The 20,450-nt window shown below is 37.7% G+C and overlaps 1 protein-coding gene across 1 annotated transcript in view; it reads left to right on the top strand.

Annotated features, from left to right (window-relative positions):
- Positions 1-20,450, top strand: part of RANBPM (SPla/RYanodine receptor (SPRY) domain-containing protein) — a 264,798-nt gene that overhangs the window by 70,980 nt on the left and 173,368 nt on the right. The window contains exons 3-5 of the mRNA XM_089417491.1: positions 15,104-15,253; positions 15,435-15,521; positions 17,188-17,233. Of these exons, the coding sequence (XP_089273617.1) occupies positions 15,104-15,253; positions 15,435-15,521; positions 17,188-17,233 (283 nt within the window). The remainder of the gene's footprint in view (positions 1-15,103; positions 15,254-15,434; positions 15,522-17,187; positions 17,234-20,450) is intronic.

Genomic DNA, 20,450 nt, shown 5'->3' with positions numbered 1-20,450 from the left:
TTGGAAAGTGGCGAGAGCATTGGTTAGTCCAAATGGCATGACTAGAAACTTGGAAAGTTGTTTTTTGCGCATCTTGTTTTTGAACTCGGATTTGATGATATCTTGATCGCAGGTCAATCTTTGAGAAGTACATTGCTCCAGATAACTCATCTAGTAACTCGTTGATCTTGGGAATAGGGTACCTGTTCTTGATGATTCTTTTGTTGAGAGCTCGATAATCAATACACATTCTCCACGTGCCATCCTTCTTTTTCACCAAAACCACTAATGAGGCAAATGGATTCAAGTTGGGTATGATGTGTCCCATCGCTAAAAATTCTTGTATAGTCTTTTCTATCTTGTCCTTAAATTTCTTTGGATGTCGATATGGTGTGGTGATCATTGGCTTGGCCCCTTCTTCCAGTTCTATAGTATGTTCAAATCCCCTTGACCATGCTTGTCCAACAGTTGTTGAATGTCGGCTCTGTATTGTGGTTTGTCACTATTTGGAGTATTTTGGCTTGTAATCCTACATTCTACAACATATGCTACATCTTCATGCCTAAATATGGCCTCCATTCTTCTGGCAGAAATGACTTGTGGGCCCCCATTAGTTCATGCCCCTCAAAACTACCTCACTGCCATTAGGGGCTTTAAATTCCATTTCCAATGCTTGGTAGTCCATAGTGTGCTTCCCCAAAGAATGTAACCATTCAACCCCCAATACCATATTAATATCTGCAAGATTTATTATGTAAAAGTCACTAGTGAAAGTATAATCATGAAGTGTTACACTCAAATCTAGGATCATCCGCGTGCAATCCAAGCTATATCCATCTGCTAGTATCACGTCAAGGCCCTCAAATTGTTCGGTGGGAAGTCCTCTCCTTGCTACTAATGCTACAACAATGAAGTTGTGTGTAGCTCCTCCATCAATTAATGATGTGATGCTTTGTCCTTTGACGACACCCTTGATCCTAAAAGTGTAATATCTAGGCGTTCTTGAAAGAGTCGCAATCTTAACTTGTGGTTTGGACTTTTTCTTTGCGTTGGGCTTCTCCTCTTTTTTAGCTTCCTCTTGCGGTGGTTCTTCCTTTGGATTGCTAGGCTCGACATTAGGAGCGGTTTCTTTATCATCATTTGAAGTAGGTTCTTCTCCTTCATCCTCATTGTCAGAGACCACTTCGATGTAATGAATCTTTCCCTTGCCTAAGCAACGATGTCTTGATTCACACGGTTCCTTGCAATTGAAGCATAACTTCTTTTGCCTCAGTTCGCTTCGAGTTTTCTCATCCAACCTGTCTCTTTTGGGCCAATTTATTTGAAAAGGTTTCTTCTCCTTATCTTTTTGAGGGATGGGAGGCTTGGAAGGAGCCTTAGCTTTAGTTACTGCATTTTCCATGTCTTGAGTCTTCTTGATGGCATCTTGAAGGGTTGTATGATCAAACGCCTAGACCTAGCCTTGTAGGGACTCGACTAATGCCTCTGTAAAGAGCATGACTAGTCGTTCTTCTGATATGTCTGTCACCATGACTGCGATTCCTTCAAATTCTGCAATAAGTTCTTCGTGTGATCTGATTTGCTTGAGTTGTGCCAATTCCTTGAAGTATATGTCTGGGTTCTTCTGATCAATTCTTTCTATCAACCTCTGCGTAAAGTCCACATATGAAGTGATGTTGGCATGTTCCAAAGTGACCAATCCATGATACCACCAATCATGTGGGTCTCCCTCTAGGTGTAGTGTCGCAAATTGGATGGCATCTGCTTCTAACATAGGGTTAAGTCTAAAGTAGCTGTCCAATTTTTGCACCCAAGCCATTGCTGAACATTTAGATGATCCATCAAATGAGGGGAGAGAAAGCTTAATTATCTTGTGCATTAGATCATACTTCTGTTGCTCCCTGTGTCTATTCTGGAATTTGATATTGTTATACTCACGGAAAATTAGGGCTGCTCAAGTGTTCTCTTCCAGTGCCACATACTCCCAAAAATAGTCATCAAAGAGTCTATTTGGATTTGCTACTTCTTTCGCTGTTGTAACTTGATTATTTATGAATTGAGGAAGTAATGTGAAAATTCCTAGTCCAAGGAACCCCTACTGCAACAAAACTGAATTTACTTCTCCTACTTGATTTTAATATACATTATCAAGTTATTTTCTGAATACTAAAGTAAATTACTTCTGCAACCTACACTACTTTAAATTTGATTACATGAAACAAAAAACTAAGCAAAGAACAAGATACATAGGACACAATTATTTTTGGACAAAATAGTCCTCGAAAAAACCTAATGCGGGAAAATTAGTGCAACAACTCTGAGGGTTTTCTATTATTAAGCAGTAATTCTGAATACAATGTTGGATGCCCTCCCGACAATCCAGTGATAGAGAAAATATAATGGCAGAAAATTGAGTGAGTTTTACCTCACTTCACTTGGCAGATTCCGGTTGATCCGATAACAGAACTGGCTAACCCCGACTATCTCTGCGCTAGCCCTGCGTAGGCCCTGCGTCAGCGTTATAGGCTTTGCGTCAGCCTCTGCGCTGTCTCTTCTGCCTTCTGCGTCAACCTTCTCGCCTGTTCCGACAGTTCCCCGATAGATTCGACTTTTTGCGTGGAGGGAAGCTTTTGCTTTGCGCTGGTCCTTCTGGCTCTGCGTCAGGCTTGCGTGGGCCCAAATTGGCCCAACGTCAATCCTTCTAGTTGTTGCACTGCCTCCGCTAGTGTCTCTCTGCCTCTTTGTCCAGTATTCCCGAACTATCCCTGCCCCTCTGCTACAGAATGATCACTCAGTTCGAATTCTCAGCTTCCTAGCCCCAGAAATCGAACTCCAGATCAATTCATTCTCTCCGTGTGTGTTTCTAAATGAACCCCAAGCCTCCTCCTTGTACTTTTCTCATTGAGACTTCAACGACTGAGATTAAGTCCCTAATCAACGGCTAAGATTAAAAACTTGAGTTGATTCGCTTTCTAGATCACTCTCACCCATATTTTGATTAATACCCATTAATACTTTAATTTTCCTAAGTGTAGACTTAGGAACCCCATTAAAAATATTAATTATTTTAATAAAATACAATCCGGGTGGAATTTCACCAAACATTTTCTGGGTTCTTTAGAACTCACGTGCCTTAGCCTCTCCACCAATTTTCATGGCTAGAGCACATCCGATGCTACCAAAAACTAACAAGCAATGGTTTGAAATATCTGTTGTTGGTTGCTTTGGCGTTAGTGTGTACAACATGACCAAGATTATGGTTAACACTACCTTTAGTGGTGGTCCTGTTGTTGCGAAAAATGTTTTGGTTACCTATAAGTTGGGCCATTAGTTGATTGAATTGTTGCTGTCCTTAAGCACCCGAGCTATCTCTTGCTGACCTTGAATCAATTGTTGTCCTTGTTGTTGCCCTACATTAATATGCTTGAAATCTGCTGCTGCCCTAGAGTATTGCGTTTAACAAGATGTCGTGATCCTGTTCTCCTTTCCCTACTCTTTCCTTCCATCAAAGAAGTATAAATTTTCCTAGTAGTCTAGTTGTTGCCTATGAGTTGAAACATGGTGTCTCGAGGGTGCCTCACCTCCACCCACCAACTACCGAAACCAAGTAAACAGTGTGAACCACTTCATTGGCATACAACCATTTTCTACTCAAGAGATTAAATCAATATCGTCGGCTGAAACAGGGCATCTCAAGTCTACCTTGCCTTACCTACTAGCTATTAAACCATTTTCGCATCAGGCAGGGAACACTTTCTTTTATGCAGAGGGACTTATAACACCGCATCATCTCTAGGGATTTAGGTCAATGTTATTAGAACCGAACCGGTGATCGAATTTGAAAACTCTTTCAACCGGGGACCAGTTGGAATTGGACCAAAACCAGTAAAAATACCAGACCAAAAAACTGGTCGACCAAAAACACCTAATATTCAAATTTTAAAGAAAAACATATATATTCTTATGCATCCATATGAATCGAAACCATTTATACACGAATAAACAAAACTTCTCATTTTTATATGTAAGAGTGCACATAACCAAAATAACATCGAGTGCAATCCATCTCTAAATGGAAAATAAATTAACAAACAGGCTCTAGATGATCTCTAGCATCAAAAAGAAACGATGCTACAAGAAATACTTACATACCATCAAAATCATTGCCTATATTGGGATCTTCGGCATAAATATCACCCTCTAAGCATTAAAATAAGATACAAAAACATAACATGTCAAGTCAAGATTTTGTTTGAGTGATGGGTACATTTTTAGTAAGGTCATGACAGAGGGGTTCAACAACCAATTCCAATAACATCAAGGTACATAGAGGTTTTGGTGTTATTGATTAAATACTAGTTCCATACCCCTGTACACGACAAAATCCAATGGAAACGTTGCCATACCACCAAACTTGAAATCTTGAAAAACTATCAAGTCTGTTGGATTTTGAGTGAAATCTAAAATTCTACTTTCTTCGTTTGAAATTCAATGAGGTCAGAACGACTCAAAAACATCCTTGAGTCATTTCATGGTAATACTAAAAATTTAAGTAAAAGGATGTAACATTACCATGAATTGTATAACAATACTGTGTCCATAGGCTTGAATATTAGGTTGGCCCACTCATTTTTTTTTTCTTTTTCTTAAAAAAAATTGTGTTTCCAATGTCTTTGGTCGAATTGTACAAACTGATCAGTTCGGTGCAAAACTAACCAATTTAGTGAAAAACGAAAGTTCGGTACCGAACCAACTGGTTCCATGACAAAGTTGGCCGGTTCAATACCGAACCTACCATTTCCGGTTGTAAACCCTTACTTGGACAGGTTTGGCCCCCAAACCGGTTGGATTGGTCTATTCCACCGGTTTTGATAATATTGATTTAGACACAAAGAGTCTCAATTCAGATATGGAGAGAGAGATATAGTTAATAACATGGAGGGTTTATCAACTATGTTACCTTTGAAGGAATAAGAGTGCACTTTTGGGCAATTTAGTGGAATCTTCCACCCGTGTACTCAGCCGAAACCCATGGAGCTATCATTAGGCGTTATCAGCCCACTAGCCCTGGTTGCCTTCACCTCTCAAAGGTTATCATCCAACATAGCCTCCAGTGGATTTATCATTCCTATTAGACACACCTACTACTCTATAATTATTAGTCAGCAAGCCTAATGGGTTCCTCAGCTAGTTATCATTAGAGTTATGCTCTATGATTATCTGTCAGCAATTCCATGGGTTTTTCAGTTGGTTATCATCAAAGCTTTTCTTCTCCTTGAATTCTCTCAGTCCCCATAACCTCCTCTTCCCTCTCAATTGTTTATTTTTACCACGTAGGAGCCTCATGAACTCCCTATCTTTTCCTTTGTTCCCTTCCTCTGCATGTGAGTATGAGTTGTGGGTGCTTTTCCACAGACCTTTCGACCTAGTCTGCTCTTTTCAGTAGGAGCCTCTCGGCCTCCCCTCTTCTTGTTTTAACAAGAGCCTCCTGACCTCCTCTTTTCCTCTGTGCGCATTGGGTTTCCTCCTCCGTGCGTGAGAGCATGTGAATGGAGAATAATACTGCATGCGTCCTCCTTTTCTTGTTCCCTTCTCGTTGTAATTGAATGAAGGAGTATCTCCTCCTCATCGGCCACGATGGTTTTGTCCCTTTCGAGTGGTCTACGCCGACCAATGTTGTGGACTACACAACCCATTCTCTCCATTAATCTCGTTGTTTTTTGCTTGTAGTCTTTGTCCAACAGGAACATGGGTTTGTCCTTGCTTTTAGCCGATTTAATAGCACAATCAAGTCCATTAAAACAACTTAGTCAACGCATGATTGATATTTAAACCAACCAGTGTTACTTGGGAGCGGGAGCGAAAGCGAGGAGCGGGAGTGGGTGCGGGAGTGACATTTTCAGAAGCTCCCGGTTTGGGAGCGAATCCCGGAGCGATTTTTAAAATATATATATATATATATATATATATATATATTTTATATTTTGATACATATATGTCAACAAAAACATGTAGAATGATGAATTAGATATAAAAAACATAAAAAAACATAGATTGATCATTGAACCATATCACATCAATCATCTAGAAGTTATAATGTTCATCAACCACGTCCACAAGTTAGTAACATACATATTACAACTACAACATATTGAGTCTCGTGAATCATGATTCATCAAATTCAATCTTAAAGTTTCAACTTCAAGCTTTCAAAATTGAAAATTCAATATATAGCATTTATCATCATTGATCACCAAAGTTGTACTTGTAAGCTAAGTTTAACCATTACAAACTTGTAAGCTAAGTCTAAGTTCTAACTGTTAACATGAAATGAAATGTTATAAAATGAATTATGAATAATGAAATGAAATGAAACAACTTCAGTCTTTCACGAAGCATCATATTCATAATTCACAATCATTACCAATGAGTTATAATTGCCAACTTCAAACTTCAAACTTTCATTGTCACAGTCATATATTGTTTACAAAAAATATCATTATGATATGAAAGAATCAAGAGTCAAGAGTCAAGAGTCAAGGACTCAAGACTCAATAGTTATGAAAATTAATAGAAACTAGAAAAGACAAGTAAACTGTAAATCTATTATGTACTACTACATGTGACCCTTGCCACGAGAGTCTCCTGTATGAGTAGGTCATGGTGGTCTTCTAGGAGTTTCCCGCACAGACCGACAACCAGAACTAGAAGGCACATGCCCTCCACGTGAGGGTGTAGATGGAGGTGGTGACAGCAAAGGAACAAGACTCGGAACTCGAGCACTGATATTGGATGGTGGAGGTGGCATTGCTGTTGCAACTGCTTCATCTTCATCCCTTATAAGTTCCTCTTCCAGTTCTTCAAGATGTATAGTGCCATCTTCCCAATTGTCATCCTCTGGGTGGTTGTCCCAAATTTTATATGTTGGATCCTCATAAGCCCGATCACAGTAATGACTCAACAACCTCAAGTTGTAGTGCACATAAACCAAGCTTTCTGCCGAGTTTTCATTGAGTCTGTTTCTTTTCACATTATGTATGAAGCTGTAGGTGCTCCAACACCTCTCTGCAGAAGAAGTATTTACAACCTGTGATAGAACTTTTTTTGCCAATTTTGGCAAAAGTCCCTGGCCGCCATATGATTCCCACCATGTGAGAGAATCAAATCTGTCTCTGTCTTCCATTGCATGGAAGGTACCAAACAAATCAGTGCCACTGAAGTATCTGCCTATTTCAATCCGCACAGCTGCACATTCCTCCCTGTCAGGTATCAACTTTTCTAATGCATCCAAATATCCTCTAGTTACCTCTTCATCTAAATGGGGTTTGGTCCTAACCCAACCCCCTGGTGCAGGTTGGCCCAACGAAGATGTAGAGTAGTATTTTGGCGTAAGGGTATACGCCAAGCAATGTAGTGGAAGATTAAGTTTATTCTACCATACACACACACAATCGTGAATCAGTTTGTACAAGTGAGGATCATTGTTATGAACAATATCTTTTATTTGTCCAACATGGTATCCATTTGCTCATACACCTCGCCAATCACTGGTTTATCTGTATCTGCAAACCGAATCATGTGATAAATGGGCTTGGTGAAATCCAATACTTGCCTCACACTTGACCAAAACATACCATCAAGAGCGGCCTCCACCAGTTCAAAACCTCGCCTGTCAGCTGCATTTGTAGCCCTTTCCTTTAATACCTACCAGTGTGGACTTGATACCATGCTAGCCAATGACTCTCTTACCTTCAAAACGCGCCTGAAGGTGAGATAATAGCTACCAAATCTAGCCCTCAAAATCTTCAACAACTCCAATCTTGAGTGACTGCGGAAAAGGCCATGGGTATTGCTATGATTTGTAATAAATTTTATCATTTGTTTGCCTTTCTTGTACAAATCACCAATCCGTTTGTATTGCTCTGTGTTGCACGGGTACCCGCACCCGGGGGTGGGGTTCTCGAACCCGTCCCGGGTTCCCGCACCCAAGTACCGGATTCGGGTACGGGTTCTTCCCAGACGAACCCAGAAGAACCGGGTTCTTCAAAAAAAAAAATTGGGTTCTTTTCCTTTAACGGGTTCTTGGGTTCTTGGGTTCTTCGGGTGCTTGGGTTCTTCGGGTTCTTGGGTTCTTGGGTTCTTCAGGTTCTTCGGGTTGGGTTCTTTGGGTTCTTCGGGTTCTTCATAAAAAAACTATATTAAAAATTTAATTTTCAAATAATTTTTTTTTATTGAAATTTAAAAAATGATATGCCATAAACGAATGATATGCCATAGAATATAGAATATATGCCATAAACGAATGATATCATTTTTGGAGTCATTGATGGTCATTGGTCTGGATTGTCCTTCAGAGATGGTTGTAAGGTCTTCTGAATGTTTCTCAAGGAAATTTTCTGCCATCATTTCCAAAGATTACAGTTTCCAAAGACTGTCTTTGTTCACATGCCTTAACATTGCTCTGTGGGCATGACGTGCTACTCAAGGGTAATGAATCATTGTAAAAATTTATCAACAGTGATAAGTTTTTCAAAACTTATGAGCGACACAGTGTTCTGAAATCATATATGATTATGATATCTCAATATTATAAAAGGAACATTATGGGTGTACAATCCCACAAGCAGAATATCATATCATATTGGCTGTAGCTTTGTGGAAATATTTAATAAGGTGATGACCATAGTTGGAAAAAAAGGGTAGTTGTTTGCACATTCATGAGTCCCTTCCTACCGCAGGAGACTCTTATGATCAGTCTCTCCATTAGTCTTATGCTATAAATTTATAAAAACAATTTCCAAAACTTATGCCCAAGGTTTGTTAGAGTCTCAATGTAAATTATGAATCTCCTGTATTTGTGGATCTTCAATGCCTTTAATATTATATGGCATCGAAACCAGAACTAGAAAAGAGACCTCTTACTCTGTAATTTGAGCCTGCAGATTCTTGTAAATCAATTTGGAATGAATTTATGAAACATTCATTCCTGAGCCAAATAAGTTAATAACCATCAAATTATAAATTGTAAATGCACACATACAGGTTCAGACATTTTCGGTCAAATACAAAGTAGGATTGAGACCAGCCATAAGCTGTAATCAGCTGATGCTGTTAAATGGCGAAGGGCTATTTTGGAAAATGGCTAAATTAAGTATCAAAATCTGCCAATTTTTCATAGCATTCTGATAACATCGTGTTAAGATTAAAACTAGGAAAATATGCCTAAATGAATAAGCGTGTTTTGTGGAAGGGTAAGGCTGCCACTGTTTTAACTTTTTGGGATTGCTTTACCACAGAGCACACCATGCATGGGGCAGGTGGATGATTAGACATCAAGAAAAGTCTAGGCCACTATCAGGTTGAGAAGAATCTCCTATGAAAAAATTGTGTTTTTATATGGGAGAGACTAAACATGTTTAAATGATTATCATTAAAGTTTTCTTGTTTAAAGTTGAAAAAATATACAAATTCAAATTTTATATATAATATTAATTATAAATTTATAATTTATAAAATTTAATTATGAAAATTTAATATTATTATATTACTCAACGAACCCACGCACCCTGTTTTTAAAAATGTCGTCCCCGTCCCCGTACCCACGTTTCCTGGCAACATAGGTATTGTTCATTTTTGTTCTTAACAACATCATGCATCAAAAGGTTCAATGTGTGAACCAAACACCTAGACCAAAATATGTTGGGGTATTTATCCTCAATAATTGCTCCCGTTGCTTACAATTAGGAGCATTATCAGTGATGACTTGGATGACATTGTATGGCCCAATACGGTCAATTGTTTCAAGTAATGCTTTTGCAATGTTGATGCTGGTCTTGAACTTCTCTAAGTAATCATATGCATTTAGAAAGATGGCACCACTAACAGACATAGCAAGAACACTTATCAATGGCTTGCCTTTTACATTTGTCCATCCTTCAGATACAATGGACACCCCATGGTCAGTCCAAGAACTTGTCATTCTATTCAAAGAATGTGATATTTTTGCTTTTTCATGATCAACTCCAACAGTTATTGCCTTGTCATACCTAGGGCTCTTGTATCCTTTAGGGGCATCATTTATGGCAGAAACCATTTCGTGCCAATAAGGTGAGCGAAGAACATTGAATGGTATCCCACATGCATAGAGAAACTTGTAAACTTTTGAATCCACATCATTCCTACACCCCTCATCAAGGAAATCTGATATGGTTCTATGCCTTAAAGCTGTTGACCCTATGCCTTCATATCCATTGCCTTGGGAGGATGCTAAAGGAGTTCTTTGTGCTTGTGATTGTGAGCTTGGTTCAAAGAGACCCCTTGATTTTTTAGATTTGTATTGGGCTTCCTCCTCTTCCCTTATGTATTTGGCTCTATCTGCTATTGACACAGCTGCACAAGTTTTGATTCCTATTTGTTTATCTCCATCCCATGGTCTTTTCCTGCAGAGGTGTTTTCTGGCACGGGTGTATGAACTTGTGTAATTATTGTTGCAATGGGGGCAATGAAATTTAGTGGTTCCACCCCTTTTCCTTGCTTTAGGCCTGTTAACATATTTCCACAATGGGGTTTGGTCTTGTTTAGTTTTTTGAGAGCCATGTTCACCCTCCTCCAGCTCCTCCTCACTGGGGTTTTCATCAAATCCACTTTGTCCCCCTTCTTCATCCCCCTCTTCATTTTGACCCCTCATTTTCCTACTCTCCAGCACCATAATAACCAGAAAAGGGACCAAGAAGAAGAAAATGCCAAGAAATATAATTAGGTCCATGATGTTTGAAATTTGTAGTTTTGAATCTGCAAAATTTAATAGGAATGGGAATGAGAAAATTAAAAATGTATTTACTATTTACTATTTATTAATTTTATTTATTTAGATTCATGATTCATCATTATAGTCTCTAGAAATAAGTTATAAGTTTACTAACCTACTAAATTACTAAGTTACTAACCTCCTTGCAGGCTTGCTCCTTGCTCCTCGACGCTCACTCCTCGCTCCTCCTCGCTTCTTTGCACAAGCTCCTTGGTTCTCCTCCAACTCTCTCAAGTCACAATGACATAAAAAAGCCCTCCAAGCCCTTATATAACCAATTTTTTTTCACGTCCAGATTTTTTTTTTCCGCACTTTTCGCTCCCGGTGGCAGCGCGCGTTGCTCCGGGAGCGACGCTCCCTGTTTTGGCAGGGAGCGCAATTTTTTTTTCTTTGTTCTATTTATTTCTTTATTGTTAATTTCTTTCTTTCTTTTTCTTTTAATTATTTTATCGGGAGCACGCTCCCGCCTGGAGTGCGGATTGAGAGCGGGTTCGAGGGGGGGGGGCGCTCCCCCGCAATACTGAAACCAACTAACTTCCTCAAGCAATCTCCCTCAAGCAATGGAATCAATGTCCCTCTCTCAACCATTTTTAATTTATAATTACATAATTACGAGGAAAAGTTTTACACAAATGTGGATAATATTCATCCGTTGTCGTTAAGGTTGAAGGCTAGTCTGAAGGGTTTGGGTAAAGTCTTATTGCTGGTATTGCTGAGTGAATATGAAATGTTTATGAGTTAGATTCTCGAGTCATAAATTGATTTTGTGTAGCGTATATGTTGCTAAATAATGGATAAATGGGAATGTCTCATAAAAACTTTAAATGACTTAGAGAGAAGATAAAACTAACAACAACCCAAAATCTGAAGAGATTCTTCAGATGGCAATGCATCCTTGGACCAAGGAGCAAAGCAAAACATTAGACCCTTTTCAAAAGTGGTACTTGCTATCTTATAGTTGGAGCAAATAAGGGATTTGCAGAAAGAACTGGAGGTAGGAAATTGACTTTATGCACTTGGATCAGATTTGACGAACATGAAGATGATCACGAAATCTCCCTTTCATCTGGAGAAATTGGACTCACATCTTTTTAAGGTGAGCCAACTATATTTGAGTGTGCTAAATTGGGCACTCAAACCAACAATACTTGCCTTGATCCAACAAATATTTTTGGAGCACACTTGTGAGGGGGGTTTAGAATTACAAATGCCTCTTGTCTTGCTGATAGAAGAAAGTTTTCAGGGATTGCATGACATCATGAGCCCTACATTTGGGAAGAGGCTCAGGATCTCAGAGATCATGATGGGAGTTTCGGGTGACGACGGGGCCATCTCCAAGCCACTACAACACATGTTGTTGGCCATTTGGAGGAAGGAGTAGGGTTTCCCGACTTGTTGCTTATAAATTAATAAAAAGGTTGATTGAGCAGAATATGAGACTATTCAAAGGGCAATTGACCAAGGAAGAGCTAAGGAGGATGCAAATTTGTAGTGAAGACAAAAATGAGAAGACTCAAACCGATGACAAGAATGAGTTGAGGAGGAAAGGGATTTGCTTTATCTGCAAGAGACCTTGGGGGCCTAACCACTCATGCTTTAGTGATATGGAAAGGTAACAAAGGTAGATTAGGAGGAGATTCCTTCCGATCCTTTTGATGAGGATTCCTCTTTTATAGTTGAGTCCATTGGTTCATGAGGATATCTCTGAGGAGCATGAGCAATCATGTGAAGATGTTGACAAAAGCCCGGTGATACTAACAAATTTCGATGATTGTTAATGGTGAGCAGCAGATTGAAGAAGCAAGTCAAGGAGAAGGCATTTAGGGAGACTGGTGGAATGAGACACCAGTGATTGACCGACAAGAAGATTGAGGAGAGGTGCATGGACTTTAGGAGGATGATATGCACAGTGAGCATGATGAACCATCTTTGAAGAAGGCTCAAGTTGGAGACGTGGTGGAGGTTGAGCATCCATCTTTGGCTCCATCCATAGATGAGGTGCAAATAGATGTTGAGGCAGCCCAATAGGGCTGTGATACTTTTAGATAGTAGCCTCCAGGGGAAGATTGAGCATTTTAAGACAAATCTTATGGAATTGAAGCAAAAGACCCCAATAGTCCGAGGCACCATCTTGCAGCAAAACAATAGAATTGAGAAGCTTAGATTGGTGTGTGTCGAGTCAGCGGCCAAGCTGTCTAGTATGGAGGGACGGTTAGGTTCCTAGTGAGGCAACATGAAGAGTATACTTTGGAGATGCAGAGCAACCCTCTCCAAGAGTACATAGACAGGGCTTGTAGCAATGTTTTCCCATCTTTGTCCTTTCGAGAGAAATGTTCAAGGTTTTCCGGATGGATTTTATTGGTTGATTGGATGGAGCAATGTGAGTTGATCATAGAACAACACAGGCATAATGGACTTGTTCCATGTGTGGGAGTTCATCTATTTGATGCTTACGACGGGATGGATTGGCTAGAGATTATGAGTTGGTATTCTACTGATCAGATGTTTCTTAGGAGGATATTCTTAACATAGCAGGAGCCCTTAGGTTTGGGCGATAATGATTGGCCATGGTGGCATTGGTATCCAGATGGATCTATTGATGGCGGGATTGGTCAGAGGTATGTTTGGGATCCAGTTATTGAGGGATCCCCTTATACTTTGGTGGCAAGGAGGCATGGTGTAGCCCAGTGGTTCATATGGGATTCTGGTATCAGTGTGCAGATGCCTCTGCTGTGGATAGATACAGATTGCTTGAGGGCAAACAATCTTGGGGCATGAGGACTGTAATGTCCCCATTTTCAGTTTCCTCTTAGTTCAATTAGGATGGATTTTCAAGGTAGGTGATGGCCAGGTTCAGCTAATTTTTCAGCAGAAATATCTTCAACCCGATGAGATAACACTGCAAGCATGTTTCTACATATCCAAAGGTATTGCTGCTAAACCTCCATGCATGCATTGGCATCTATAAAGGTGAACAAGATTTTTATTTTGTCAGATTGCAAATAAGTACCAAAGAAAGGGCTCCTAGGAATCTCGAGTGCAATTCCTAATCATATTTTCAGATGGCACTCTTTCCACAAACTAGCTGGGCAATGCACAATGCAATAGTTCAGGTCAATCTTCATTGTATTAATTTAACAGGATGGTCAAAAACAGGCAGATAGGAATTTTGTTGTGGTACATCTTGGGAACAGACTTCATCACCTTTGTTGATTGCAGTATGTTCCTCAACGGCAGCTGCAGCATGTGCATTGCCCGCAGTGTGGGCCATACTTGGGGATCCTTCCTCCCTCCCTTAGTTACAAGACATTTGGAGAAATGATTTAAATAGTGTATGTTTTAAGTAGAGAAATTGAATTGTTGGGGTAATAGAGTCTGATATTAGATAAGGTGCAAGAGCTAAGGTTATGGGTAAGCCATAAAACCCAGAGGCCACACTTAGATGGAGTTTATATTAGTTGAATAAACAAATGATATATAGTTGTGTATAAGCGATGGAAAAAAATAAGGGGAAGAGTTCTAACGAAGCCAAATCCAACAACCTGATTTATTGGCAAAAGGCAAACAAAGTTCAAGCTTACGTCCTGTTCCATGCATAAACAACTTAGTAATTTCCAATAAAAACTTTTTAGGATAGTGCATCAAAGAAATCTTGTACATGAATAACCTTCCAATAGGCAATGGTTTCGACACTTTGTTTTCATTGTCTGTTTTACTGCTCTCACCCATGCATGAGGATGAGACTATGTTTTCCCTCTTTATATAGACATTTTTAACACTACCATTGGTGCCAAATGTTGGAGAAATGCTGTAGGGGTGCACGCTGCATGGCCTATTCACCTTGTAAGCAAGTACAATGATGTCTGGGCAGCTCCAGTAAGGGCTGCCAGCATTCCCTTATCTCTCAGATTGTAGATCTGTCTTATTTTTCCCATCTCCCTCTATATGCTCACGTATCAAATGGTTATGTTGCAGCTTCCAAGTAGTTGAAATGATTACCAAATTGGATGTTAATAATACAGCAAGAACATGATTACTGGCATGTGTCTAAAGCCCCCTCTAACACACACCATTTTAAGGCTGCTTGTTATTTTTATTAACTACGTTTCATGCCCAGATTATTCATTTACAGTGTGTCAAATTCTGTTGTTCTGCTGAAGCTTGTAGTTCCTCTGATGACTTGTCAACATAATCTCCAATTTTTCCTTCACAAACATGCATACTTTTGATGTCATTTATTTGCTTAGTGCTAGTTTTTCTCTTCTCTTCTAGTTACTGTTTAACTTACTGGCTTTTTTTGTCTCTCTTGTCTTGCAGGTGGGAACCGAATAGCTTTGGGTATCATGGAGATGATGGATATCTGTACCATGGAAATGGCAAGGGTGGTGAACCTTTTGGTCCCAAATTTACAACTGGAGATACAGTGGGGGCTGGCATAAATTATGCTTCACAGACTGTGTTTTTTACGTATGAATTTTGTCCTTATACCTTATTAGTACAATAATTATCTATAGACACAGCATCTCGGCGATCCTGTTAGGTCTTGTGGTTGGTATCTGAGAAGAATTTATGGTTTTTGTAGTCTGTTTGTGATACTTCTAGAAGGTCTAAGATGATGACATTGCCTTTTTGAACTGTGGATATGCAGAAAGAATGGAAAGCTTGTCGGATCAACTCCAAAGGATGTTAAGGGGCCCTTATATCCTACAATTGGTCTTCATAGCCCAAATGAGAAGTATGTCTTTCTCTTATACGCATATTCTGATAAATTCCCTTTGCAATCAGGTTGCCAGTTGAAAGGCCATGTAGAATCTCAAAGCCTTATGCTTATGGCACTAATGCCTTATGAATTTATAAGATAAAACACGATAATTTTACTGATGTCCACAGATCATTAAAATAGGTAGATAGGACTAGAGTGTACAACCAGCTACAATACTGATGTGGGAATTCCGAAGGCAATTCCTAAAGTGCTCAGAGAAATAGATAAAATTTGAAATGAAAGTAGAAAGTATAGAACTTGAATATTTATCAATGCTGATGAGTTTATCAAATTTTGCTTTTGCCCGCTTTTGTGTATACTTAAAAATAGACATTGCTAAAAATAAAAATCTGACCACATGTCCACAATATTATAGTCGTTAGACTCAAAATATGACGGTGAACCCAAATATGTTGTCAGCACTGCGATGCCAATACTGCTCTCATTGGACTTGGAACTCAGTGGGGAGTCTGAATGTGCAATTAGAATCAATTAGATCTCACATGCAACCACTTCTAAAAGTATAAAATCCTCAGAATCTCATGAAACAATACTCATTAGATTTTCCTTTTAGTAAAGAATCTGAATCCTCAATCAAAATCAACATGCAAGTACTGCTAAATAGTAAAAATAGAGAGTGCTTACATGTTACCTGTAAGTAGCTCATTGGACTTCTCACAAGGATTCTAAATATACCATTATCTCTGACATGCAAGTTTTCGAATTCAACCTGCTAAAAGTAGTAAGTGCCATGCATGTCACCTGGGAAAGCCTCACTAGAATCTTGAGTTCATAAGGACATTAAATATGTGATTGATACTATCGTACACACACTTTGGAGCTCTGTCTCCTACAAGGTAGGGAACCTGCTAAAAATAGTGAGTCTCTACAATTTGTGTAAAAATCTCTGAATCATGACTGAATCAATCCTGTAACTAGTGTCCCTGGGAACCAATCCCTAGCCCGAGTAAAACTATATCTGCATTTGTCTCTGAACCTCTAGCCTAATGAAATGTGCTGGTCATTAACCCTCCAAATTTGCAAGGGGCAAATTTAGGTGTTCGTCAAAGGGCTTCTGGGAGTTGCATCATGTAGGGGGGATTTTATGCAAATTCATCTGATAATTGTGCCACCTTTCATTGCTTAACATTTTATTGGTGTTAGTGTAATTAACATGTTCTTTGTTGTGGAATGCCTAGCTTTGCACTTAATTTACCTGTTTCACTAATGACTTGGATACTCAACATGAATGGAAACTACACTTTAACTCTCAAAAGAACAGATCACCCTCTAGGGGGTCAATGACTGTATTGTGTTGTATTTCATGCATATACATCAACATTGATCATGGTAACTTAACAATGGGTAGAGTAATCACAATGTATCACAATAAATGTTGGTTTTGTTTCAGATGGTTAATGTTCTCAGTAAATTCATGTTGAACCCTTTGTCCCTAACAACTTGTTGCGAGAGGGTGATTTAAACAGACAATAATTTTCTAAAGCCTAAACCTGAATGTTATTCACACGAAGAAAAGAAAAGCTGTCTTAATTTTTATGCCCAACATTCGACCTGAATTTTGCATTGTTGAATGGTCTCTCCTATGCACCCCTGATTTCTGTTTGTGTTTTAATGCCAGGACGGATGTGAATTTTGGACAACGGCCATTTGTGTTTGATATTGAGGTACATCTCTGTGTCCATTCGTCTCTAAAATTATGGAAGTCTATGTAACGAATGAAATATATAAATAATATAAATATAATGTAAAAGATAAATATCATAAATAATAGCTAGTTAAGTTAGTAATTAGGTTGAAGAGGCATGTCTAATAGGACATGACTCTTCATGAAGAGACACTTGCTTGGTATATAAGCAAGCCTCTCGTTCTCATTTGTAAATCATTCTCATTCTTATTCATATATTTAATATAATATTTATATCCTAAATGGATATCTTGACATTCCAAGTTTTTTGGAGTAATTAACCGAGGTTTTAGAAACAACCCATGGTAATTGCCCATGGTATTTTAAAAGTAATAGATATTTTGATAACATTGGAGAAAAAAGGTGTGATCTAAATAATTTTAATCGTTCAAATCTAAAGATTGTGACCGTACCAAGAGTCACGTCTCATCCAAATTTTCTGAGAAAAAAATATTATTATAATTATAAAAAGGGATACTCTATAAGCCTTATATAGTTACACATAAAAGGAAAAGCGCGTCTCAAAAAAGTATATATAAATTTTATATAATTATAATTTTATAATATTTATAAATTAAAATTATATAATATATATAATTTATAATTATATAATATATATAATTTATAATTATATATATTAAAAAAATTATTATTAAAAGAGTGAACAAAAGAAGAAGAAGAAGAGAATATTTGAAATATATATAAATTAATATTAGATTTTTATAAGAGAGAAGTGGAAATATATTTTATAGATTAAAAGAATATATACAAAAAAAAAGGAGAAATTATATAGAAAAAGAGTAAAAAAAGGGAGAGAGAATATATCATATATAAAAAAATAAAAAATAAAAATAAATAAATAAATCACAAGTTCATCTTAACAAAGTAAAAATGGAGTCAACCGTTGACGATAAAGAAATTGAGTGTAGTTCAGAAATGAAAGAGGGTAGATTTTCTAAAACCTATAGTAAATGTGTTGATACACTATTTAAAATCAAAGGATCGCTCGCAGGAAGAGATATCATAATCTCTATTAGTCTTGTTGAAAAAAGTAATTATGTTACTCGTAAATGTGCTAACCAATTGGTGATTCTTGAATCAAATATAGTTGAAACGAATATTTATGGCGAATATGACAAACAATATGACATAAGCAATCTACACCTAAGTATTGGAGATTACACTTTTACCTCGCAATTCACCGTGAAAATCTTATTTCTTGACGATAGTGACATTGTTTTGGGATCACCCTGGATGGAAACTCTAGGATCTGTCATCTTAAATACGAAGAAAAAGTTTTTAACATTTTCTTACAAGAAGAAGAAAATAACGCTCTAAGATTTTAAACTAAAATCAAATTCAATTACACGAGAAGATATCTCAGATATTTCAAAAGTAATGTCTCAAGAAGGTAAAAAGGTATTACAAAATATGCAAAAAGAAATTGACAAAATCAATGTTGACAAAAATGAAAAATTTTCTCGACTTAAAAACCATAGTGAAAAATTGCTGACGCAAATTAAGAACTTAAGAAGGATAAGAAGTCATTAGAAAGCCAGGTACATCAACTTCTCAAGAAGGAAGCATCAAATGTAGGAATTCAAGTTGATGACAAAACGGCAAATACCGATTCAGTGAATGTCACAACTTAGGAAGAAGACAAGCGAGTTGAAGAAAAGACACGCTTGGATGTTGTAGTTCAAACAATGAACATCCCCAATGAATGTTTCATAACCAACTCAACAACATCTTTGCCAGAAGAAAATATAAAAATTGTCGCATGCCCAGTAAGGAAAAATCAAACAAAAAGGGTTCCATATTGGCATCCGAATCATGAGAACAGACGAATCAACCATGCTACATATTTGAACCAGTCAGAACTGAAACAACAAACTGATATTCTAGAGGAGTAATGTAACCTCAACGCAGTGCTACGAGGAGAAGTCGTTATAAAATCCCAGTGATCAGAATGCTATACAGAAGATTAATTTGGGATGGTCTGATTCTTTCTCAGTGCGACAATTTTGTTTGTCACTAAGAAGATCATATCAACTTGTATCGACGAGGATGACTATTCCGAGATAGAAAGACTTTCGAAGCCGAAAAAGAGATCAAGCCTTTTTCATCGACAAGCTTGAGGACAAAGCTTTTTGAGGAAGGAGGCAATGTAACGAATAAAATATATAAATAATATAAATATAATGTAAAAGATAAATATCATAAATAATAGTTAGTTAAGTTAGTAATTAGGTTGAAGAGGCATGTCTAATAGGACATGACACTTCATGAAGAGACGCTTGGTATATAAGCAAGCCTCTCGTTCTCATTTGTAAATCATTCTAATTCTTATTCATATATTTAATATAATATTTATGTCCTAAATGGATATCTTGACATTCCAAGTTTTCTGGAGTAATTAGTTTTTAGAAGGAACTTTGTTCGCTTCAGTGTACAAGTTTATTGGCACCTACATTTTATTTTCTTTAGCTATTTATGATCATTTTGATTCATTTCCAAGGATCAAAATCCAATTGAAAACATAATCAGTTATATGAACAAACTATGGGTTTTATAAATACCCTTGGTAATTTATTGTGTGTGAGAGATGTATCGTTGCAACACTAATAATGGATTTATATATTTATTTTCCTCCTCCATTGTTGTCATTTTAAATCTGTCTACCATAATTTCATTCAAGGTTCGAGTCACGGGAAATACTCTTATAATGGCTATGCAGAAATATTTGTAGAGGATTTTTGGACTATACACATTCACCTTACTGGGGAGTTTATCTGTCCAATTAGTATTTTTTATTTGTGTTTCTGTCGGGCTATAAATGCCTTTTGGATTCTGTACCTGATCTTTTACTATTAGTTCAAAACCAATTCCTCTCTACCAATAGTAAGATAAGTATAGATTTCTCATGACATCATTGATGCTATGGTTATGCCATTCAGTATGTTAGAAGTAGAAAATATTTGTGTGATTCAATTTTTTTAGAAGATGGGTTTAATGAGGATATTATTGCATTGTATAGATATTACTAACAATTTTCCACTTAATGTTCTGGGAGTTCTTAGGATGCATTGTTATAAATTATATAGTCTCTCTTATTTGTAAGTTGATTATTCTGAGATCTGAAGATGGAGATAAGTGTGACTTTACCTATGTTAACACGTTGAATGGCAACCTTGCAA

The sequence above is a fragment of the Pinus tabuliformis genome, chromosome 3_2 (genome assembly GCF_031772625.1).
Source record: "Pinus tabuliformis cultivar Carrire ecotype Pingquan chromosome 3_2, CPIR1, whole genome shotgun sequence".
Taxonomy (NCBI): domain Eukaryota; kingdom Viridiplantae; phylum Streptophyta; class Pinopsida; order Pinales; family Pinaceae; genus Pinus; species Pinus tabuliformis.
This window is presented reverse-complemented; position numbering and strand designations above follow the sequence as displayed.